This window comes from Astatotilapia calliptera, chromosome 1 (genome assembly GCF_964374335.1).
Source record: "Astatotilapia calliptera chromosome 1, fAstCal68.1, whole genome shotgun sequence".
Taxonomy (NCBI): Eukaryota; Metazoa; Chordata; class Actinopteri; order Cichliformes; family Cichlidae; genus Astatotilapia; species Astatotilapia calliptera.
The window spans coordinates 13,514,128-13,539,247 of NC_137422.1; the positions used below are offsets into that span (position 1 = coordinate 13,514,128).

Consider the following 25,120-nt stretch of genomic DNA (forward strand, 5'->3'; position numbering starts at 1 on the left):
AAAGTTTAGTATTTTTAGTTAGATCGCGAGTGGGTTTGGCATAATCCTGACAAACTGAGTTACCTGCTGCGGCGACCTGTTAATAAGAATACAGCCAAAAGTAGCTGTTTTGTTTAGATTTGTTTGTTGTTTTTAGTTATATTATGGCACGTGTAATACAATACAGACACCTAACTAGACATCAGTGCTGTAAAAAAGATGCATAACAGTGTGTCCTCAAGCTGTTAGAAAGATTTCATCAAAGCTACAGATTAAAACGGGATTTTAAACTATTTTTATTTGAATTAGGTTTGCTACAGTTTTGAACAAATTCTTTTTTTTGGAAGGTTTTTGTGCTTAGCTTGAACTAAGCTTTGTTGGGTTTGTTCTGAGGGTAGATTAGTGTCTAAAGTCCACGCAAGCATTGCAAACTTGGTTGTGGAAAAAAAATGCGTGACAGTTTTAGGGAACTGAAGATGAGTGGAAAGTTTTTCTTTTTTTTTTTTTTTTTTTTTTTAAAACTATTTATGGCTCTAACCATTCTTTCTCGCTCATAAAAGCTTATCAGAGAAATAAGTCTTTGTTTTAGCTCAACCACCCTCTTAAAAAGGAGGACAAGGCCAGATGAGTTCAGTTTAAACCTTTTATTTCTTTTCTTATTGGAAATTGCAGTAAACCTGTGGGAGCAGTAGCTTTTTGTTCATGACCCTTATGTAAGACAGGGAATGTCTTGCAATGTGAAGATGGGCCTTGTGATGATACTGGTCTTGTCTGGATCTTGGTGTACACGCCCAAAAGAATGATCCTAGGAACATTGCCACCTTTGGTAAAATATATTAACAATAGATCATTCACTGAGGTGACCATCACGTATGCGTGCCGTAGCAACTTGATATTTGTACATTTTTAAAAGCTTAACATTTTTGTTTTTACTCAGAAAATATGGCTTTAGTCCTGAGAAGGTCAGATCTCAGTCGCTGCACAGCCTTAGGGGATTATTCCCAATAATTCCCAGCTCATACAGGATGGACAGAGTGGCAAAGAGGATGTAGCAGATGAGAGAAACGATTCCCAGCTTCCAGTCCAACTTCCATCCGTTGATGTGCACGGCTACGAAAAGGAAGACAATTGAAAGGAGAAGTGTGCAGGAAATAAAGACCAGTCCGGTGCTGTTGACCTCTACAGGGTTGTTGGTGTCCACAAAGGCAGTTTTGATGAACCAAGGCAAACCCAGGCACAGCATGTCAAACACATTAGAGCCCACAATGTTGGACATGGCCATATCGGCTTTCCCTTAAGAGAGAGAGAAAAAAAGTTTACATTGAAATTTTAAAGAATTCAACATTCCTGTATTTTGAGTGAACAAGCTGTGGAAGTTTAAATGTACAGCAAGCAGTTGTTCAGGAATTTTAAATGAAGTTAATGAAACTGGAAATTAGTGTTACCTTCTCTGGCCACCATCACACTGGCCACAGTGTCAGGTATACTGGTTCCAGCAGCAAGCAAAGTAAGTCCCATAATAGTATCGGGGATAGCAAGGGTCTCACCTGCATAAACACAATGCCAACACAAAGTCGGATTACCCTACCAATAACTTCAAGATACAGTGTTGTGCAAAAATATTGAACTACTACACATTTTTTTTATGTCTTGCAAGGGAAATAGGTGCAGAGATTAATGGAAATGCAGTATATCAGGCAAAAACAGTTAGTACAATTTCTGTGTCTAACACACCTGACTGAAATGAAGCGCCAAACCCATGACAGAGCCTCCTCTATGTTTAACAGATGGCTGTGGAGACTTTTCTCCCTGTTTTCCAGCCTTAAATATAGCTTCTTGACATTCTCAACTAAAGAGATACCACTTCTGTAGTCAAGTCCGTGAAAAATGTGAACAAATTATGTTTTGCGACACGCTGCTAGTAACAAAGTGCCTAAAAATACAAATTAACATTGGTTCTCTGCGAAGTCGTCTGTAATGTGTAGACACAACACTGGTTCTTCCCTTAGGTTGGGTACTTTTTTTGTTTGAATGACTCATACGTCAGGGTTAAGTTGCTCAACAGAAACATTCCCTTGTAAAGGGTCAGGTAGAAGCGCTGAAAATGACTGAAAAAGCAGCTAAGGAAAACCTTCGACCTGAAGAAAACTGAAGGAACTATTTCTCAAGAACCTAAGCTAAATATCAAGAAATGAGGGGTGGCTCAAAAGTACATAGTACTGTGGATCTTCCATAAGAATGTGAAATCCTATTATCAAGTTAAATAAACAGCACATCTGCTCCTTCTCTTTTTGAAAATTAAGTCCATTATTAGACATTGTCCATTATCCAGAATCCACATTCATCATAGGAAAATAAATAAATTTCAGGCAAAGTGATCCAGAAAATAACTCACCAATATTAATCACCACCTTAAATGAATCCTTACAATCCTGCCTGTGAACTGTGACTGGGTTCTCTGTACTGTCCAATTCAGTGCAGAGCCTACATGCCTGGTATTTCCCTGCATGTGAGCCTTTCTGAGAACTATTGGATAATAATCTCATTATACATTAAGTAGACCTGCCACTGTCACATGATAATATTGCCTTTTTACCCTGAACTTGGAATATAGTTCTATAGTTCATTCTTTTGTAGATGGAAGGTGGAGGGGTTCTTGAAGCCCTGTATACACTCAGTCCTCATGTGACTGTGTTTCCCTAGGGGTGAGCCCCCTGTTAATTGCTGTGGCCGGCTAGGCACATGGCCCACTGGAGCTACAACAGACCCCCTCTGAACCTGCCTAGACAATGGCATCCCAGGAATTAACCAGCAGACCAACATGTGACTGTACTCTGCAAATCCAACATTTTTCTCACAAGTTTCAACACTTGTGATCTGCCGTGGCTCAGTGGGTGATGAGCTTATTTACACCTGTAGCTAATCTGCAAAAGTTTAATGAAAACTACAGAATTTTATTACAGACTTCAGAGTTAAAACAGCCATCTTACCAACTACAGTGACCATCCACACCAGCACATATGTAAAAGCTGAGATCCAGACTGCTGACATGAGGAAAGTGATCACGAACCACTGCTTCCAGAACCTCCTCCTGCAGTCAGGAATGGTGAGGAAAAGCAGAGTGATGATGGGCAGGGACAGTACCCACAGAATCCGTTTCATGTCGCTCTCCGGGACGGCAAAGACACTTTTATGCTCTGCTGGTATGAGAGAATATACATCATACATCTCTCCTAGATCAAACACGAAGGCGAATGACTCAAAGTGGCGTTGAAGGAAAGCAGTTTTACTGTGCCACTAAGAAGTGCGCCTTACCTTCAGGAATCTCATTGAGTCCGTGTAGGCTGAGGGACAGGTGAGAGTATCCTGACTCATCGTGGAAGATCCCACTGTCTGTTCTGGAGCGACTGTGGACTCGCAAACTGGTGTCGTCATTCCAACCCAGCAGACGCTGTGTCTCAATCTTTTCACACGAACCTGACCCCAGACACGTGCAGCAAGGGCTCAGCTTCCTCAGGACAAACTCACTGATGCGAAGGTCAAAGCACAGAACCACAATGTAAACGCCGTAGACCAGCAGGAGACAGGCAGCATCATACCTGTCAACAAATTGACATACTGTAAATGAAAAATATTGTAAATAAAACATACAATGCTGTGAAAAAGCATTTGTCCCCTTCCTGAGTTTTTAGTTTTTTTTGCATATTTGTCAGACTTATATGTTTCAGAACATAAACAGATTTTAATATTAGACAAAGATAACCTGAGTAAATACAAAATGCACTTTTCAATTATTATGTCAATGTAAGTAATAGCAGTGATGAACCATGGTGAGAGCCATTATCCACAAATGGAGAAAACATGGAACAGTGGTGAACCTTCACCAGAGTGACCAGCCTACCAAAAATACTTCAAGAGTTCTTCGATGACTCACCCAGGAGGTCACAAAAGAACCCAGATCACCATCTAAAAAACTGCAGGTCTCACTTCCCTCAATTAAGGTCAGAAAACATACTTTTCAGTGGCTTTTGTACCACTGGATTATTTCAACATATTTTCCATGTGTAATTCTCCAAATTGTTGTTGCTTTTTTTTTTAGCCATGGATATAGTTATGACAGTACCATAAAAAACAAAAAGAAAAAACAAACCTGTAAATACCTGCACTGTACAAATTGTTTTGTGATTTCTTTTAATTTGTTTTTCTCTACATCACAAGAGGCAATAAAACGCTGTAAATGACTTTGTATCTTGTTACCACCCTTTGGGTTATAAAATAGAGTCTCTTATAAAAGGACAAAGTCTTTTACAACCCAAATTCAACACCTGTTTGTATGTGGTGAAAGGTCTTAAGATGATTCATGTAATGATGAGTTAGTACACACAAATACACTCACCAGTAAACTTTGTTATCTGAAATAATCCCAATGACAGCAGCAACACTGATCCCATATGCCAGGCAGTCCCTGAATAGTGGCCAACAGGTGAGACGCCCAGCCTGATAAAGCGAACAAAAATAAGAGGTTTAAGGCTCATAAAACACAACGATCCTTCTGTTTTGGCTGAGCAAAAGTGCAACTGCTACACACAAGTAGTTAGCAGAGGTGTAATGTTTGTCTGTATCTTATGTGTTATCGTGTCAGAATGTACCATAGAGGCTAAAAGTCCACAGGCACCACAGATTCCTAGCAGGTTGTAGACAGCCGATCCCACAATGGTGCTGACCCCAATGTCCCCTTTTGTCACAAACACACCTGACAGTAAAGAGCACATTTTAGCTTTGAAGCCAGGAGCAATGAGGAAGCATGACAGGGAAAAGAAATAAAGATCTGAAAGTTAAAATAGCCTAGTTCAAGGACACTTTTCCTTTTTGTTCCCATGTAGTAAAGTCACTATGTCAGACTGGGGAACACCACAAGGACACAGATGATCATACTGGGGTTATCATGTCATAATTAGGTTTTTACTTAGTTTGTGATTACCTAGGAAGGCTGTGACTAGTTCAGGTGCAGAACTTCCAGCTGCCATAAACGTGGCTCCTGCTACGTCCTGTGACAATCCCAGACCTGAGAGAGGTCCAAAATAACACACACACAAAAAAAATATAATGCACAGTTTTGTTCAACAATAGCACAATCCCTCCTCAAATGGCCCATTAAAAACAGATTGATATATTTATTTTTAAGGATTGGTCTGTGATATTACAGTCAGTCAGTTGATTTCATGGTTTGATCGTCTATTAAAAAAGGATATGTTTTTAAAAATAAAATAAAATATACTTAGGTGTTGGAGGGATAGGTGCATAAAGTTGAAAACTTTCACAATGTTTGTAGACTTTGCAAAGACCAAACTACTAGTTTACATTAACTATACCAAAGGATTAACTGACTAACAGCTTTATTTATTACTTAAAATGTTCAGTAAGTTAAATATTTCCTCACACTGTATGTGTAGATTTGGCTCCCACCTTGTAAATGAAGAAATTGCGTTAGAATCTGTTGTTATAAATCCCGATTACTCTGATAATCACACAGTGCAAAAATACAATGAGAACATCCACCCAAGCCTACACCTACACCTTACACGCAGATGTTCTATTGGAAACGTGTGTGTTATGTAGAACTTACGTTCACTGATTACTTCTAATGATGGCAGAAAGTAATCGTCGCAGACTATAGAGACAGCCAAAAGCATGTAGAAAATAAGCATAAAATAAATGACGAGCCCTCCGTCCTTCCTCTCCTGCACTGTGAAGAAGCCTTCAGGAAACTCGGAGGACTGTGGCGGGATGCATTCTGTCTCATTCTCTAAAACAGCAGAAACAACACGCACACGCATTCAAATCAAGGCTGTTAAAGTAAACTAATTCAAAAATAAGGGAGAAAAAATATTTTAGAACATTTTAGTAAAGTGAACTAAAATCTAATTGTACAGAAAAGTTTCAGTCTGGCCATTTTGGCCGAATACGTCAGTACAGAAAGCCTGAGGGAGATTATCTTTATGGAGACTGGGATGAGGATGAATCAGTCGCCTCCAGTAACGGTTGTGTGATAATACCTATTTTCAACTTCTTAAATCTAGCCCCTGACAAATACACGCGAGAATATTATCAAATAAAAGACGAAAGCACCGACTCTAATAACGACTCTTAACAACTCATACACACAAACTGTCACCCCAAGAAGCCAGCAAGTTGCTAGAGCGCTCTGCCAAGATGGTTAGATCTATTTTCATGGCAGTTACACGGTCTTTCATGCCGATAACACACGACGATTAGTAGAGCAAACATTGCCACAGTTGCTATGCCACATGATTACGCACACATTATTACCGTGACATAACTCATGACACACTGAACAGATTGTCACTATAAAACAAAACTCCCCCAGATTATTGTGGCAGCTCTAAAATGTTACAAAGTAACCCAAAAATCCCGCACGCACTTGTTTCAGATATGCTTACCCACGGCCCGACGCACCCTGACAGAGTGACTTTCCTGTGCTGTTTTCGCTGTTACTGAAAGGAGACTGACCGTGCAATACAAAAATATTACAAATCCCAGAAAGTAAGGTATAAAATCTTTTCTCTTCTTTTTCTGCACAGCTACAGCAGTACCCATGGTCATTTTAAAATTAAATAAAACAAAAAAAATAAATACGAAATTAGCGATTAATCCAAGGACGCATGTGTGTCTTTACAAGCTTGTAGAAATGTACTAAGGACTAAAATTGGTTGTGAGCGCTGCATCTAACACTACATACGGCTGCAAGCTGCAAAGAGAGATTATTGGGAGGGGGGACATTTTAAAGTCTGGTGCTACTAAGAATGGGGGATCACGAGTTGCGAGTCATTCCAGTCAGCTTGAACACAATCCAGCCTGAGGCGCAGCAGGGGTGAAATCCAGATTTCTTTAAACACAGTTTTAATGCAGCTTTACAAGTGGAAATGTAATGTTTTCTTGATTAAATACACATTTAAGCAACACACTTGCTGAATTTGGAGATGATCATCTTCACGTCAAACAGTGGCACTGTGGGCGTACATGCAGGCCACTCAACTAGGCCTTTGCGCATATCTGACTCGTGATTGTAGACAGAACATAACCATAAACAGGATTTAGTGTAGTTTTAGTTACACCGTAGACTGATACCCATACTCCTCACATGTGAGGAAAAAAAGGGGGTGTGAATATGTGGAGGGACGGGGTGCCAGGGCTTGTTTGGACATGCCCCAAAGTTTCCCCCGGAGCCACAGAGCGTCAGTCAGGAGTGCTCTCTGTGTGGATCGCCTTCGTGCTCCAAAGACATGAAATGAATGGATATTAAAACGATGGATAGTTTATCCTGAGTCCAAACAAGATGATTTGAAAAAAGGTGAGTCAATTCAATTACTGGTTTTCTGAGAGGCTGCTCTGTGTCTATTGCACGTATTTCATTAAGCAGAAGATTTAACATTATGAATTTATATTATGAAAGCAACTTTAAGGTTGACAAATGCTTAAATCATCAGTCTGGCATTTCTGTTGCACCAGTGAGCAGTGCACACTAGCCGAATGAAGCTGAACTTGCTTGTTTTGTTGTGCTAATTGTGATGAATGATGCTGAGCCTAGCTGTGAGTTAATGGCGCCCCTGTGTGGCATTGACTGGGTTTGTGGTTTGCTGGTCATCTTGTGTAGACTGATAAGGGCCTAGCCTGGAAGTCATGCAACAAAGAAATAAGGCAATGTTAAAAAAAACCCTAAAACAAAAACCAACACAGGTATTCTGGTAAATAGACGGTATGCTTGGAGATATTTTTTAAAATACTTGCTCTTAAAGGTTTTTTTTAAATGTTTATTTACAAGATTTTAACTTAAAATGACATAAAATCAAATAAAAAACAATGACATCCAAGCGCAGAAAGTAAGACAAAAACCAAAAAACCAGAACAGGAAAACAATAAAAGAAAAGAAAAAAATAAGGCAATATACAAACATGCAATCCTCTCTCATAGCCAAACCCTAAACAAGGGAGGAGATGGTGATTTCCAGGCTCTAAGAATAGCTACAATAGCTTTTAGCTACAATCATGTCAAACATTAAGGGTTTCTGAAGAGGACGTCTAAGTGCCAGTGAGGTTAGGGAGCAGCCTAGCACTGCAAGTATACAATCCGGCTTTAATTTTAAGTCATAAATCCGGTTATACATATTAAATATCTCTGCCCAAAAAAGTTTAGGGCAAGACCAGAAAAGGTGGGCAGTGGTTCCTTCCATTGCTTTGCATTTTATGACACAATGAGGAAATAGATGGAAAAATGCTGCCTAGCTTTATTTTAGAGAAACGCAAACGATGAAGGACTTTGAACTGCCTAAGTTGTAATCTGGCATTAACAGAGCATTCTTTAATCTTCTTCAACCCATTGGCCCACAAAGTGTCCGATATGTCTACTTCCATGTCCTTAATGCAAGCATCCTTGGTGAGGTTTGTAGGTGGTTTAAGTGTAAAAAGTGTAGTAAACTGGCTGATTAGGTGTTTGGGATTTCAATCAAATAATCATAGAAGTCTCTATGAGCAGGTGGCTGATCCAGATGGGAGAACGAGTGTTTAACAAAATTCCTGATTTGTAAGTATCGAAATAAACGAGTGGAGGGAAGCATACATTTTGATTGCAACTGAACAAATGAAGCAAAACAATTGTCGATGTAGACGTCCTTAATAGTGCGGAGACCTAATTCTGACCAATGATTACACACAGGGTCCATCACGCCAGGTAAAAAAGAAAGGTTTGGCGTTATGGTGCAAAAATGGATAGGTCTGGCACAAAGCACCCCTAACTTGCTTTAGGATCTGAAGAGAATAGAGCTAGGACAAAATCTTTGCTAAAAAATTTTGGTAGGTATGTTTGGCAGGAAGGACCACAGCCCTTCTGAACAGCAGGAACAGCTGAAACACTGTTCCAGAAAACCCACGTTCTGGTATTGCAAGCCCAATAATATTTCCTGAAAACTGGGAGGCCAAGTCTGCCCTCAGAGGGTTTCTGCAAGTGTGCCTTTGAAATTGTATGGTGTTTATTTGCCCAGATGAAAGACATAATGATAGAGTCAATAGTTTAAAAATGATGATGTGGGAAAGATGGGTATGTTTTGGAAGAGATGAATAAATTTAGGAAGTACCACCATTTTTTTAAGTTTTATTTATTTTTTTATCATTTCATTTACACTCATAGACCACACCTGTTCAACAGCTCCTTAAAGCAAATATCTAATCAACCAATCACACGACAGTTACTACTGAAGTTCAAACTGAGCATCAGAACAGGCAAGGAAGGTGATTTAAGTGACTTTGAACATGGCATGGTTGTTGGTGCCAGACTTGCTGAACTAAGTATTTCAGAAACAGCTGATCTACTGGGATTTTCCCACACAGCCATCCCTAGTGTGCAGCATTTCTCTGGGAGAAAATTCCTTGTTGGTGTCAGAGGTCATAGGAGAATGGCCAGACTCCTTTCAGCTGATAGGAAGGCAAAAGTAACTTAGGTAACTGCTTATTACAACCAAAAGAGGAGAGCAGCTCTGAGCATGCAACATGTCAAACCTTGAAATACAGGAGCTACAGCTACAGAAGACCACACCGGGTCTTGTCAGCCAAGAACAGGAAACTGAGTTTACACTTCATACAGAATCGCCAAAATGCTCCAAGAGAAGATTTGAAAAATATTGCCTGGCTTGTAAAGTCTCAATTTCTGCTGACACAGCTGAATGCTAGGGTCAGCATATAGCATAAAAAACCTGAAAGCGTGCATCCATCCAGCCTTGCATCAGCGGTTCAGGCTGATAGTGGTGTAATAAAAACTGAGTGTCATTAAAACACCTCAACCTAGCTGTTGATGACCATAGCCATCCCTTTACGACCGCAGTGACAGCATGTTCATTGCTGTCAAATGGCCTCCACAGTCACCACATCTCAATACAGTAGAGCACCTTTGAGATGTGGTGGCACATGAAGCCAGCCAACATATCTGCAGCAACTGTGTGATGCAGTCATGTCAATATGGACCAAAATCTCTGAGACATTTTTCCAGCACCTTGTTGAATATGCTACGAAGAATTACAATAGTTCTGGAGGCAAAAGGAGGTCCAACTCAGTGCCAGAAAAGTGTACCTAATAAAGTGGTTCATAAGTATCTATCTCTTTTAATGACTCTGTTCATTTATTGGAATAACAACTTAGTACTGTTTAATCTTTTATTATTAAATTAACCTTTTAGGAGTGAATTAGGACAAATTCATTTCGTCCGTACTGCTTCCATTAATTTCTTTACAATTAAATTTTTTTTATTCTTTAAATTTTTTTTAAGTAAGTGAGTTTAAGTTCATCATCAAACTAACACCACTGAACACTGTTGAAATCACTATTCTTTTTCGGATTAAAATATAAGCAAATGCACACATGTGTCCAGTGCTGACAGTTTGCACGTCTGTCTGACTCACCTAGCTTGGTGGAGGTTTGTCTTTTCCTTTGACCACACCACTAACCAGCCAGCAGATGCCAGTATTAGATCAGAAAGTCTCAGGATACCTTTAGAATCTAACACCAAACTTCACCTGTAAAGAGGAATGTCTGTTTTTATTAACTTGAACAAGACATGAGGTCTTTTTTGGAGTGCGTGTTCATAACTTGACAGGGTAATATTTCTGGAATTTAAGGGTCAGAGCAGAACCATTGTTCCTGTTATCAGAAGCTGTGACTTCTAGCTGTGCTAAAAGGAAATATCTCACAGTCTTTTATTTACAGAGCTAGCCCCAGTCAAATAGATTATTTAATAGCGCATTGTGTACACATTCTTTGTGTGTGTGTGTGTGAACTAAGGTAAAAATGGCTCAATGAAATAGAGCAGATCTCAATCCAGTCTCAATCTCAGGTAAACTATCAAGCTGGACAGCAACCTCACCATCGAATTTGTCATTTGAAGCCTTTCTGTCTCTTAGTGTTTGTGCGCTTTCACTTGTGTGTAAGAAGATACAGTGGAAACTTGACAGTGCCTCGTTCTATTTCAGTGGTCACTGGTATGCCTGCAGTGGTGGATGAGTCTCTAGTTACAGTATCAGCACAATGGAAAAACATTACTCTTGTGTGTCTTATCCTCTTCACTCAGTTTTTTTCGTAAGCCTGTAAAAATATTCAGCAACATTAGTCTACTGCAGTAGAATATGCAGTAGACTATATTTGTAGATTAGAGACAATAGCCACAAGGCAGCGGTGCAAAACTTGCCTGTCACCTTAACAAAACAATGATCGCAGCCACAGAAAAAAGAGGAAGGAAACCAGTCAAACTAGAAAAACTGGCTGAGTTGCTTTTGTCATCATTATGCAAGGAGAATGCGGCAGTTTTTACAGCTGTCACAGTCCTGCCTTATGAAAGTCTTCTTATCATTTGCTTATCATGTCTTTCCTTCTCGAATGCTGTTCCTTGGCTCTGGAAACAACATAGGTCTGTGCGTTTTGTGTACTTCAACTTGTTGAATAGCAACACCCTGCCCTCAGCGGGGAGTGTTCAGTGTTCAAGGTTCAGGAAGATAACGAGAGGTGAGTGGCTGACGCGTAGCTTGTTTTATGTTACCAAAGGCTCGTGTCATATTACCGAAGACAGCAGGCTTGGTGAAACTATCGCCGGATTGAGACTGCTGAGACTTGAACAGACCAGGAACTGGGAGTTTTTTTCTTTTTTTGAAAAAGAAGTTTTGAAGAGGCTAAATAAGCCTGAGTAAGAGGACTTCCTCTTGTTCAAGAACAGTGTTACCATGGGTAAGAAGACACAACCACCTCTGCTGCTTTTGCTGTTTTTGTCAGGGCTTGTTCACTGTTCAGCTACCTTTGTATTTTGGACTGCCAACGTGGAAATAAGCTTTGTGAACAGCTACAATGAGACTGAGGAGAAATATTGTGAGTGTGGGTTGTATGGCCGTAACTCTCTGAGGAAAAGAGCTTTCGGCATCGTTACGCTTCCCGTGGGAGACCCCAAAGGCTGTGGCCCAGATCCTGTGTACGACCGCAACGAAACCTTACCACCGTGGATAGCCCTGGTGAAGAGGGGCAACTGCACCTTCGGTGAGAAGATCAATGCTGCCAAACGCCTCGGAGCAGCTGCTGTTGTTGTGTATAATGTGGATGGCAGTGGAAACAGCACTACACACATGGCACACTCAGATGCAGACGAAATTGTGGCGATCATGATTGGTAACACTCAGGGCATGGAGATTGTCAGGTTGGTGAAAAACGGGATTGATGTTCAAATGATAATTAGTGAAGGTGTGGCTCACGGACCCTGGATGGACACATACTGGCTTTACTTTCTGTCCATTGCCTTTTTCATTGTAACCGCAGCCTCCATCGCCTACTTTGTGTTCATCTCCGCAAACCGTCTCTACAATATGAGCATGAGCAAGCGCAATGAGAAGCGACTGAAATCCGAGGCGAAGAAGGCAATTAAGCGTTTGCAGGTACGCACGCTCAAGAGAGGGGACGAGGAGACCAGTTCGGACTCCTCGATGTGTGCCGTTTGTATCGAATCCTACAAGGTAGGCGATGTGGTGACCGTGCTGACGTGTGATCACATCTTCCACAAAACCTGCATCGAGCCCTGGCTGCTGGAGAGGCGAACCTGCCCTATGTGTAAGTGCGACATCTTGAAGGCCCTGGGCGTTGAGGACGACAGAAAAGAGAGCTTCTCTTCTGAGTCACCGCCAGATGTCACCGTGATCACAGTGACAGGAGACGCCCTGTATGAAGTCCCACTGACTGACCCAGGGAGCCTCGACCCAGAGAGACAGCAGCATCGCTATGACAACAGGGCCTTCGAGGAAGACTCAGAGGCTGCGAGGGGATGAGCAGCAGCAGTGGAAACAAAACAAAGCACAAATCAGGACACAGTTAAATTTCCTATTTAAAAGAGATATTTTTCTGGCACACAGTGATCCAGTGGAATCAAAGTTTAATCTATCAACAGAGGAGACAATGTTCATCTTGCAATGTGGACATGTTAAAATGATTTAAAAAAGAATCCAAGGATTTAAAATGTCAACGAATGTGTGTCATTAACTTAAATGTCAGTGCTTCTTCTTTGTTTTCTGTAGTGGGTGTGTTCATAAATCCGCAGCTCATTAGAATAGAATTGAGCAGTCGTGGAGCGACACCAATGTCAGATAGCTGTTTTGCATAGGCACAAAGCAGTTGATGTTGGTTAGGAAGGAATATAAATATCAGAAAGTGGGGCCAAATTTCTTCCAATAAAAGGCTCAATATTGGGCTGCTCGCAGTAATATACACCAAACGTTTCTTTTTCCTTTAAACTGAAATACAAATGTATTTCTCATAATCCACTTTGTCCTAATCACTGTCCTTTCTTTTTCTGAGTGTTTTTTTTACCATTTGCATCTGGGTTGTCATTCTGGATTTGCAAACACACCCTCATAAACACGCCTTTGTCTGGAAACACTGCATGCCATGCATTTCTCGGGCATGAGTAAATAATACACCTGAGGGCCAGAGGCTCATAGCATGACAGTGTGCTGAAGAAAGGATTTTCATGTTCAGTCAGATCACAACCAGAAGTGAAATGTAATGCAGTCATGTTGTAATAGACATATCTACCTATCTCTCTCTATATATATCTATATATATGTATAAAACAGGCATCTGCAGTGTAGATAATTTTCTTCCCATATGTTTTCTTGGCTGCTGGACGGGGGAATTACTGTGTAATTATCGTGAAATTATTATGTGTACTATCTTTTTAAGTAATACACTGAGACTGGCTTATCACTCAATCAACTTTATGTGTTAATATAAAGGTAACACACTATGGAAAGTACAGCTGATTTTCATTTGCAGACATAAACTGTTATTGATGAACATGTCTTCCAGGTTTTGCCCGTGCTCTACCTCTGATCTATCACACGGTTAAATATAGGAACGTGTTTGAGATTCTTCCACGATCCAAAGTGTGTCCCTCCATAAAGGATAAAGCTAAAGAATTGTTTCACTTCTTTGTTTTCTGGTGGGATGTGCCGATCATGGTACTAAAAAGATTTTATATCGAATCATTTTCACGGCTGTTTTACAGATTCCAGGAGTCTTAAATTGCACTGTAAAAAAACGAATATTACTTTCTGTATTAAATCACATTGATGCTTTTTAGAATGAAATAAATCCCTCAAAATGAGGCCAACTTAACGAGGACACATACTTGTGAAGTGGTGTTTGTTTGCATGTGTGTGTTTTGCGGGATATATATACGAACATGAACATGAACGTGAAAAGTATGGTAAAGGAACCTCTCACTTTCAGAGATGTGTCTCTACAGAGATAACTGTAGGAGAGAAGTGAAATTGTAATTACTCCTGCGTAGGTGGGAGCTGATACACACATACACACCTTAAGCTTCAGTGGGATAATCATCATACCACATAAGTATACGGGCTTGAACGAACAAGCCGAGCAAGCTCGACTACTCCTCAGGTGATCACATTTCCTGAGTTGGAAAAATCCAAACATGGAAACAAAACGGAGGCTCTGGGATGATGTGTCATATTTTTTTGCTCAAAACAAACAACATGCTGATAATCAGTCTGTTTAGCTAATAAATAACGTTAATAGGCTATCAAAATGGATCCAAAGTAGCATACTTAATATTGTATTACAAGCTAAATAGTTGCACAAATACATTTAAAAAAATGCTGTATTTGCTCCATTAATGAAAATGCTTTCACTGTCAGTGGTTTGGAGCCTGAGTGAGCCGAGGTCCAGTACACTCAGCAGCACGAGCTCTTTCTGTTTAGCAGAGATTCCCAAGCTTTTGGTTTTGTTTTCGATTGAATTCCAGTAATGACCGCATGTGACACCTGATGAAACTCAGTCAGTCAGCCTTATAACTTTACCACAGACCGTGGCCTCTGTGTGGCTGTGAATAAGGTTGAGCCAAATAGTACGTGTTTGGTTTTTTTTCCTTTTCAAATTGCTTGATTTTAGAACCCAGAGGTATCCGATAGTTGGCAATAAAGCAAAATCAGAAAGATATAATCATGTATTTGAGTTCCCGTGCATTCTTGAGCTTGTTGCTTGCTTTGCGTTTATTTTCTTGATTTCAAATGTTATGTTTTAGTTTTCTTTTTAAATATTCTGTGCCTCTGGGCTTTGCCTTGTTTTGTAGTCCTTATAATCAGAGGCTACACTAACCTAAACAGCAGTGAGTAATTAGTCCTTGGTGCTCATATTTTTCAGGCACGCAAGCAGCATCTGTTTATGTCATACTTTTCACTTGCAAGGGTCAAAGTGCGCATTGTAAAACTAGCTTATAACACACCCTTATAAAAAATCGAATACAAAAACTAAAATGAGCTTTAACGTCTATCTGTTTTATTATATTGTCAGAGAGTGTCAGAATTTCCATGAGTTGACCAAAGAATTGATTGATTTGTCCCAAGAGGAGTTTTTAAAAAAGATCAATGTAAGAGTGGGGTCAAGTTGTGCAAGGTAGGCATGGTTAGAAGTGCAGAGACTAAAGCAGCGATACTAACAGGGCATGAGCCAAGGGCAAACGTTTTCGGTGAAAGTCCTGCAGTCCTAAGCCCAGAGGGTGAGCTGAGTGTTTCCTCACATGGCGCTCCCTCTCCCCTTGGAGGGCAGTGTGTGCTGGATTTCAGGCCAGTGCTGTGAGCTCAGCTTTCATAGGTCAGATGGTTATAGTGGTATAACAGCATGACAGAGAATCAATACTGAACTAACTGGCCATGTTGGGAACAACTGGCTGGCTTTGGGTTAGAGGCATGATCTGCTCAGCGGCGGTGCTCTTCTGATTTATTGTAGTTGTTCTGAGAAAATTGAGTCAGAAGGTTTTCATTTAATGGCACACTAGTCGGTGGCTGTACCCTGGTACCACACTTGACCTTCAGTTCCAGATAAGAATCAAACAATGGAATTAACTACCGTAGTGGCCTGATAGCGTTATCTTCTCCTGTGCAGCCTAATCACAGTAAACATCTCATGTTTTTCTATGGCACCAAGTACACTTGGCTGGAGGCCTGCAGCTGGACGAGACAGTGGAAGGTGTTCGGGCCTGCTGTTTGTCGCAATTAAACAAGAACACACTGCTCTATGTTCAGGCATGAATACAATGCTTGTCTGTAAGTCTCCGTCTCTCCTTGTGAACATTAGGATCGTTCTGCAGCACCACCTGGTGGACACAGTAAATGCTTGCAGTGACTTTAAATTGCCTTCCAGAGAAGGTAAAACTGCATGGTTCCACCCTTTCATATTTGATCTTCAGGTACTTCAGGACAATTTCCTGCTTGAGTGGAACATACAGAGTAATAAATCCTTTCATAATGAAATACAGCACTTACTTGGCAGTGTGCTTTAATGGCCCAGTTGAGGAGTTCTGCTTGTCCACTTATTGAGGCATTGATATTCCAAACACACACACATACACACAAGTTCAAACGCTAGGATTTTGGATTGACCTTAAACTAGATCTATCTATCTATCTATCTATCTATCTATCTATCTATCTATCTATCTATCTATCTATCTATCTATCTATCTATCTATCTGTCTATCTGTCTATCTGTCTATCTGTCTGTCTATCTATCTGTCTATCTGTCTATCTGTCTATCTGTCTATCTATCTATCTATCTATCTATCTATCTATCTATCTATCTATCTATCTATCTATCTATCTATCTATCTATCTATCTATCTATCTATCTATCTATCTATCTATCTATCTATCTATCTATCTATCTATCTATCCATCCATCCATCCATCCATCTATCCATCTATCCATCTATCTATGAAGATTCAGTGGAGCAAAAGAAAGTCTCTTTAATCGAATTACAGTACTTGGTGCTTGTCCATGGCTCTCTTGTCCCAGACTGTCTGAGTAATTATCTTAACGAACAAGAGAAATTCAATTATAAAAGCGCACTAAGAAACAAATGAATCAATTTAGCGAGGGAAGTACAACATAAAACATTTCTTATGTTGTGCTTACACAGACAAATAAATCACAAAGCCCCCTTCTTCACATCTCACTGGCTCCGTGATGAAGTGAAAATATTGAGAATGCTAGTCACAGCTCTTCTCTGCAGGTTTATGTTCAAAGTATTACAGTTTTTCTCAGTCGCTTTGGTGCATTTCTCACAACAGAATTAAACATTGCACAACAGTTAGTTCAACCACCACAACATGTAGTCGTTTTGGCACAACCCTGTGGCGGTTTCACGTTCACTGCGTCCAAAGGCAAATGCCTTTGGACATGAAGCAGTTGAGTGAGTACAAATATCTAAAGAATGGTCACGTTTGACTTCCTATTCATCACTATCTCCTTTCTTTCATCATGAATGTCACAATTATTCATACTTGTACCGGCTGAATAGTCATTGTCCTTACAACTAATAGTCTTCATTGCATTGCTTGTGTCAGTGCACTCAAAATTGCTGAACAGCTTGTCAAACGATTCATACACCCATTTTGAAAACCCTATTTTGGAGGAGTTCCCATGAAAATCTCCATAAACTACATGTCTCAGGTGAACCTTATCTCACACTAATGAAAATTGGTGTGTGTCACTCCTACTTGCAACCAATGAAAAGCCTCTCCTACCCAGTCACAGGTGAACCGCGGCACAGCATCCCCCACTCCACAAGTACATATATACTGCAATGTAAACCAACAGACAGGATTGGCATGAGGTGCATACTGAATCTACAAAACAGCAGAACATGGAACGTCAGCCTCGTGGAAGAGGAGTGAGGATCGGTGGAGGACGAGGACAAAACCGGGTGAGAAGAGGCCAACCACATAGACACGTTCCTGACGAAATCAGGGCAACACTTGTGGATCATGTGATAAACCATGGCCTCACAATGGCCGAGGCTGGTCGAAGGGTGCAGCCAAATGTTGGGAGAACTACTGTAAGTTCTATCATCCAGACATTTCGTCGGGAAAACAGGTGAGCACACCGTAATCTAGTTACAGTATGCAGCACAAACTAATTTGCTCTGCACTTTCATAGTCATACAGGAGACTTGCATTAGGACATGACCTTACAGATCCTTACACATAGACGTACTGTAACTGAAGCGCAGACTTGGCCCAGGTGTGGCATAGTGTGCTGTGGTACAATACAGTAATGCTGTAAAGAAAGGAGTTTTGAATGATAGTCCTGTGACAATCACTGTAAGCATGTTTGCGCTTACATGTGTGTGTTTTCCCATCTGCATCTCAAAAAGGACTGCCAGACAACCTAGAGGAGGTGGAAGAGGTCCACTTATGACTCCGCAGCAAGAGGAAAGAATTTGTGCAATGGTGGCTGCAAACAACGCTTTGAGACTGAGAGAAATACAAAGAACTGTCGTAAACGATGACACCATCTTCGGAAATATTCAGTCAATATCAATTTCCACCATAGACAGAGTCCTCAGACGGAATGAAATGTCCATGAAGCAATTGTACAGAGTGCCATTTGAACGGAACAGTGATCGAGTGAAGGAGCTCCGTCACCAGTATGTACAGGTAACACATGTTCGCATATGTACCTCTGTTCACTGTAACAGTTTAGGCCATGTACTCAACCTACATTTATGCATGTTACTGTAATCCTATGTACAATTCCAACTGTACAATCTGTTCTGCCAAATGCACCATTACAGACCTGTCTGATTCTCATCCTTTGTAAAGCATATCCTGGAGTTGGAGGCCAGGGAACCCCTGCACATGTTTGTATATCTTAACGAAGCGGGATTCAATCTCGCAAAAGGCAGACGGCGTGGACGGAATCACATTGGAGAAAGAGCCACCATTGATGTCCCAGGCCAACGAGGAGGGAATATTACAATGTGTGCCGCAATCTCAGAGAATGGTGTTCACACCCATATTCCTCGTATTGGTGCATACAATTCACAACACCTGTTGGCTTTTCTGGATGCTCTTCATAGGGACCTGATCCCACAAAATGGAAGGGATGATCCTGGTGACAATCGGACAATGTATGTAGTGGTTTGGGATAATGTAAGCTTCCATCACTCTGCTGTAGTCAGGCAGTGGTTTGCAGCACACGACAGGATGCTTATGGAGTTTCTTCCTCCTTACAGTCCATTCCTGAATCCAATTGAGGAGTTTTTCTCTTCCTGGAGGTGGAAGGTATATGACAGGCATCCACATACCCAAATGACCCTGCTAGCAGCTATGGATGCAGCTTGTGATGACATCACAGCAGAGTCCTGCAGAGGGTGGATTCGACACTCCAGAAGATACTTTCCCCGATGCATCGATAGAGCTGACATACGCTGTGATGTTGATGCAAATATGTGGGCAGACAGACGGGAGCGTCTAGATATCAATGATTGATATGCAGCAGTGTCTGTTTTTCAGTTTGTTTTTTTTGAGTCGTAACTACTGCAGTGAGGTTTACTGTCTAGGTGAGTTTGTTTGCTGTAAAATGTTTGATTTACTGTATTTCCCCAGTTTGCACAATGCTGTGAACAGTTTCAATTAAATATTATCAAGAGTGCATATGGAGTGTCTTGATTGTCCTTTACAATTTATGGTTTTCAACATGCCATGCATGCGGTCCGGACTTGACATGTCATTGGGAAGCACCTACAAAGACATCCGTCACAATGGGAACATGTTCAGACCATGTGATTTTGTGACCAAAGGTGCTGGTCTAATGACTTGTAATTGTGACAGCCCTGACACTTTGTTTGGTATCAGTACTTGCTTTTGATGAATGTATTGTCTGTTTTGCTCAAGGGATTTGTTGTTGATGCATTGACAACTTATTTTGGACACCTGACTTTTCTTTTTGATGGAGTGACTCACTTTTGCAAGTTATCCACCATGTTTTGCAGTTTGCACTAATTGTTTTGAGAAGTGCCTTAGTAGTGGTGGAGAGTTCAATTCTGTTGTGAGAAATGCACCAAAGCGACTGAGAAAAACTGTAAGAAGACTCAGACTCTTCTGTTCAATAAAACCTACTTGATATTTTACTGGTGACTGATGTGGCTCATGTCTGGCTACTTATCGTGTTGTGCATATATCTATACTCCCCAGCCCAGCAGCACTGTTTCAGGTTTGTGCAGGTGTGAGTTGTAGCTGCCGCTCGATGTTGTCAGGCTTTCCTTCCTCTTGTTGTCCCTCTGGTAGATCAGATAGTGCTGACTGCGCCCGACTAAACAAATCCAATGCTGTGGCATTGTTACTTCTCTGACATGTCCTTCCTGTCCGACATGTCGGCTGGCTCGCCATTAGTCGCTCTCTTTCCTGCTCGCAGCAAAAGGGCAGACATGCAAGGTCAAAGGAAGAGAGATCACGTGTGGCTAGGAAACATTTCTTTCCCTCTGACTCAACGGAAGAAAGCAATGTCACACCATTTTTACACCAGGAACAAACAACTCATCTGATCTATGGATTGCATCAGTCTTTTAAGTTTTGACTTTGAATTATCATTTTACCTGTTCAGTCTGGTTCAGTGTTGAAAGACTGAAGGGACCGCAAGCCTGCCATCTAGTGGAGAAATATTAATCCAACATTATATTCACTATCTGAGAAATCAGGGGAATCTTTGTCATTCATTAGATTCTGGAGAAGCTGTGCTTTTTGATTTCTTGATATATGTGTTAATGCATTATGATTGTTAATTAAGACAGTGCGCAGAAATTTAAAAGCACTAATACAAACATTTGTCAGGTCCACCTTTTATAGCTGCAAAATTAAGTATGATTGCAACTCTTTAAATACTAAAAATGCGTCAGGGTTTACATGCTCGCTTAACAAGCAAAAGATCCCCAGTTCAATCCTGGGAGGAGACACACATCCCTTCGGGGATGCATCAGGAAGGGTATCCGGCATAAAAACTCAAACATGCGAACGGCGACCTCCTGTGAATAAGGGAGCGGCCGAAAGTAGCTTCCTCTTCTTCCACCGTGTGAATTTGAAGAATTAACAGCTTTGATGTTATTACAGATATGTCTGCATATGTATTGCGTTGCAAAGTTAACATGCTAAGCAGCTCCTCCAGCAGAGCTTCGTGCAGGCTGAAGCATTATCTGGTGGAAGATTTAAACATCTGCTGCTCTGACGGGAATGTGCTGCACAAATTTACAAAAGTCACTCACGGAAAAAGTAGTTCTTCCTAGCATGTGTGCATGCTTCTGCAAAACATCTGTGACCCCACCTAGTGTAAGGGATTCTACTTATTGCACCCTGAAAATGGGAATTTCTGTTTTTCTTAGACCTTTGTAACAGCTTCCACACTACCAAATGCATGTATAGCAGATTGAAGCTGCTACAGTTGAATAAACTTTATCATGGGTCTTTAAAATTCCACCATGCAGTGTGGGATCTGGTGATGGTTTGGTCTTCTTTTCTCTTCTGCATATTCCAAAAACAAAATCCCGCCACCAGTTGTTCATGTTATTACCAGAGTGCCACCCATCACACATCTACAGCACAATTGCGCACGCAAGACAAAGGGGAGAGAAACAGAAAGACAGATAAAAAGGGATGGTCTGCGTGCCCTCAGAGAAACCAGCGTTTAAATTAGAAAAGGGCTGGATGGGCCTGGGCCCCCTTTCCCTGGTGGGTCGCGGAGTATGGGGGTGCCTACTGGGGTCAGCGGGGGAGCTGGCCCCAGGGAGGGGTCACTTGCCCCTCCCTTCCTTCCCTCCCCGTCTCCAGCTGCCTCCCTCTTCCCGCTCCACCACAACCACCCACACATGCAGGACCTTGGAGTAGGGGTATGTCACCAGGGTGCAGAGGAGGCCACCCCCCCGTCCCCTTCTGGCTGCCTCTGCCTCAATTTTATCCCACAACTTGGACATTCACATTACTCACACTCTCATTACACATACATATAGGATCTAGGGGGTGGGCACGATACACGGAATCCAAAGTACCATCAGGGTGTACACCTCACCCCTGGCGTCGTTGCCCACCTCTCAATGTTAAATACACGTAGACATTGAGGGCCAGCAGGAGGGACCATGCGCTTACCTGCTGCTCTCTGGCAGGTAGCTCCATGCCCTCCTGGGTTTTAAATGCACCTTAGAACACACATGCATCAACACTACAATGAGCGGGTGGAGGGAGGTTTGGAGTCTTCTCTCACCCCCATTCTCTGCGACCTGCTGGAGCGGGGGGGCTGGGAGGAGGAGTTGGCCGTCCGACTGCGGTCTGGAGTGTGGGGCCTTCCTGCTGCTGCGGAGTCGGAGCGGTCTGCCTCCCCCCACCGCAGGGAAAAGGGTAACACCACCTGGGTCTGGGGGCAGTTCCCCCCCTCCAGGGGCAAGGGTACCTAGACCCGGGGCTTAGAGTACGCTTGGGGAGTGTGATCGTGTGTACAGCGTCTCTTTATGTCTGTCTCCACGTTGGTTGAGTGTGGAGTAAGTGTATATGAGAGCATGAGGGTGGGAATGGATGTTTGTATATGTGTGTGCCTGTATGTCTGTGTCTATATGTCAGGTTCGGTGTCAGGCGCCACCTCTCTGGGGACATCTCAGGCCCTCCAAGGTTTGGAGGCCTATCTCCCCCTACCACCACTTCCCCTGCCAGTGGCGGACTCCCTCAGACATCGGTGCGTTGGAGGTTCTTTGTGTCCGGGGATGGGCGTCCAGGTACACACCGGCTCACTCCTTGGCAGCCGCTTATCGGGGCCTGGAGCCTGGGGCTCGCTCGGGCCACTTCGGAGGTGGGGTGCCCCCGGCCTCTCGGCCTGGGGCTCGGTCACTCAGGCACGGCTGGCTGCCGGCGGAGCTCACGGGCGCGTCACTGCAACTCCCCCTGGTTTCTGCTCCGCGGCTGCTGAGTGAGCCCTCATCTGGGACTCTCCTCAGCTCTTTCTGGGACAGTGGCGCGGCTGCCCCTCTGTTGGTCTTCCTTGGTCTCTTGTGTTCTGGGGGTCTCTGGATGTCTGGAGTTTTGATCTCCTCCATACCTGCTTCATGCCCTGGAGGACGGGGCTGTGGCCCCCCCACACCCTCTAGCAGATCATTACATGAAGGAACCTTTTTAAAAAACAAAAAACAAACGCGTCCATGCTCACAGGTGTACACACGGGTGATCACACCCACAAACTACACCCTTTTTGGCTCCTACCTCAAAGCACACTGTGTTCTGTTGATCTTATGTGCTGCACAATAATGTTTAATATTTAGTATTTACTGTCATATTCCCATATATCATTGTGATGTTGTTTATTCTATTACTCTTGTTCTCTTCTGCTTGTTTTCTTTTTTCTTTCTCAGCAGGTGATCCAGGTGATTGATATATGCATTTTCTTTTCTTTTTTTCATCTTCTTTTTTTTCTTTTTCTGCTCATTCTGTTGGTTTTTGGTTTTTGCCCTTCTGCCCCGTCCCTCTTCTCAGCTGTTTCTCTTTCCCTCTTTCTTTCTCCCCTTCTTTCCCCCAGTCAAGTCTGTCCCATATTCAGTAAGTGAAAATAAAATAAACAATAAAAGGTGAATCAAATGGACCATTATGGGAAGGCTGGGATGGTCAGTTTGGTAAAGTAAATCCGTTGGGCATCTTTCTTTGCCTTTAGACAACAATTCTGATGGCAAAAGAGCCAAACGGGACAGGCAAAAAAGAAAAAAAAAAGAAAAGAAAAAAAAATTAGAAAAGGGCTGAGAAACACGTCTGCATTCACAATCAGCCTCTGTCTCCAAAGCTTAAGTGACCGCTTAACACTGAGCTCACACCTGTCTGGATACGGGCCGCGTACTCATCATATCAATTGGCCTGGGGTGAATCAAGCATCCGCAAATCCTATGTGGTTTGCCCATCAATAGTTGTATTTGTAAATACTTCATGAAAATGATTTGTCAGCAGTCTTCGACCTCGGTGATTGGGCCGCGCACCATCACTTGCTGGAAAAATATCCTCTTGTCTCCCTCTTAATGTTGATGTCCCGAGGCAAGGATTCAACTGACGTTTCCTCTTGAAGAAACTGCCACTCAGCACAGTTTGACAACACGAATCAATGATCAGGCCGCTTTTCATCAGCTGCTGCCATTTTGTGTAATTTTATGTATGCGCGTCTTACTGGAGGCTAACTCTTCAGAAATGTCAATAGCTTGTGAAAGCGGGCATGTGCTTCTATGGGCAGATACATGCGCCTGTGCGCCGGGCTCCTTGCAAGTGGTCCATCAATCCACTCTGATTAACTCCTCGTGTGTCCTGTTGCCCGTGGCGTTTAACTAATGACCCATTTGCTTAATTGCAAAGAGTAAGCAGGACAAAGAGAAATGCAAAAGAGCCTTTACTTTGGGATTGATGGGAGGGGCAGGATGTTTGATTTGGATTTGGGAGTAAGGGAAAATGCATATGAGACTTAGGGAAAAGCTAAAGTAATGCCATTAAACAAAGAACTGGTATGTGCAAGTCTTGTGGTGCTAGTGTTAAGCGGGCGCTGTTTTGCTGTGCTGCTTGTCTTGTTGTGATAGCAAGGTATTATACTGAGTGTGTGTCTCTGTGTGAGCCTCCATCCATTGTTGAGTTTCCATATGTAGCACAACAGAAACTTCAGGTTCTTCTCTGTTTTTTTTTTCTTCCTGCCATGCGCTGTCCCCAAACACAGCACACACTGTCAACAGTCACCCGTTCACTCTGACCATCTGTTACAGGCCTGCCTGGGCTTCCCTCAACAGTTTGTCCACAAGCTGTGGCTGCCATTTGGTTCACCAATAAAAGTCACTGGAAGAGGTTTGTCCCAATTTTTAAATGCTAAGGGTCATTGCTTGGACATGGCTCAATTTCAGTTGGATTTTGCAAGAGATGTTTGATGAAATGAGAGCAAATCTGACTCACAAGAAGTGATGTTTATCCTTTCCTTATCATGGAGATAAAAAAGGATAAACTCTATTTCATTGTTAGTGTGATACAGCCTTCTACTCTGTTTTCCAGTTCATCTGCATTCCCTGCTGCCTGTGTGCTCTGTGTCCACCATGTGTCTCTTACAGCAACACGAGGCTCTTCTCCATTTATATTCATGCAAAGTCTCCATGCCAGTGTCTCTCTCTCTCTCTCTCTCTCTCTCTCTCTCTATAAATATATATATATATATATATATATATATATATATATATATATATATATATATATATATATT

General features: G+C 42.0%; 2 protein-coding genes and 1 long non-coding RNA gene across 4 annotated transcripts; 2 read left to right on the top strand and 1 right to left on the bottom strand.

Annotated features, from left to right (window-relative positions):
• Window positions 1-608: 608 nt before the first annotated feature.
• On the bottom strand, window positions 609-6,790 carry slc24a5 (solute carrier family 24 member 5). 2 transcript variants are annotated; one of them, XM_026163597.2, is made up of 9 exons: window positions 6,441-6,790; window positions 5,606-5,785; window positions 4,961-5,044; window positions 4,629-4,732; window positions 4,376-4,476; window positions 3,295-3,578; window positions 2,970-3,179; window positions 1,425-1,526; window positions 609-1,272 (listed from the first exon to the last, which is right to left on the bottom strand). In XM_026163597.2, exons 1-9 carry the CDS (start codon window positions 6,601-6,603, stop codon window positions 950-952), a joined length of 1,551 nt encoding a protein of 516 aa, XP_026019382.1. In that variant the 5' UTR covers window positions 6,604-6,790; the 3' UTR covers window positions 609-949. The 2 variants fall into 2 exon arrangements, with proteins under 2 accessions (XP_026019382.1, XP_026019389.1); XM_026163604.2 differs by having other exon boundaries at window positions 2,970-3,176; window positions 6,441-6,756.
• A 4,528-nt stretch (window positions 6,791-11,318) lies between these two features.
• Window positions 11,319-14,197, top strand: LOC113019942 (E3 ubiquitin-protein ligase RNF128-like). Its single transcript, XM_026163611.2, has one exon. It carries the CDS (start codon window positions 11,759-11,761, stop codon window positions 12,842-12,844), a length of 1,086 nt encoding a protein of 361 aa, XP_026019396.1. The 5' UTR covers window positions 11,319-11,758; the 3' UTR covers window positions 12,845-14,197.
• Window positions 14,198-18,756: 4,559 nt separating this feature from the next.
• LOC145432393 (uncharacterized) lies at window positions 18,757-19,527 on the top strand. Its single transcript, XR_013912677.1, has 2 exons — window positions 18,757-19,001; window positions 19,107-19,527. It is a non-coding gene; the product is annotated as an uncharacterized LOC145432393 (long non-coding RNA).
• Window positions 19,528-25,120: the final 5,593 nt, after the last annotated feature.

Excerpts from the sequence above, each read along its gene's own strand:
- slc24a5 (XM_026163597.2), bottom strand. The coding sequence starts at position 6,603 with ATGACCATGGGTACTGCTGTAGCTGTGCAGAAAAAGAAGAGAAAAGAT. Across the intron at positions 1,527-2,969 it reads GTGGATGGTCACTGTAGTTG|GTGAGACCCTTGCTATCCCC; the intron begins GTAAGATGGCTG and ends GTGTTTATGCAG. Across the intron at positions 1,273-1,424 it reads TGTGATGGTGGCCAGAGAAG|GGAAAGCCGATATGGCCATG; the intron begins GTAACACTAATT and ends CTCTCTCTTAAG.
- LOC113019942 (XM_026163611.2), top strand. The coding sequence starts at position 11,759 with ATGGGTAAGAAGACACAACCACCTCTGCTGCTTTTGCTGTTTTTGTCA.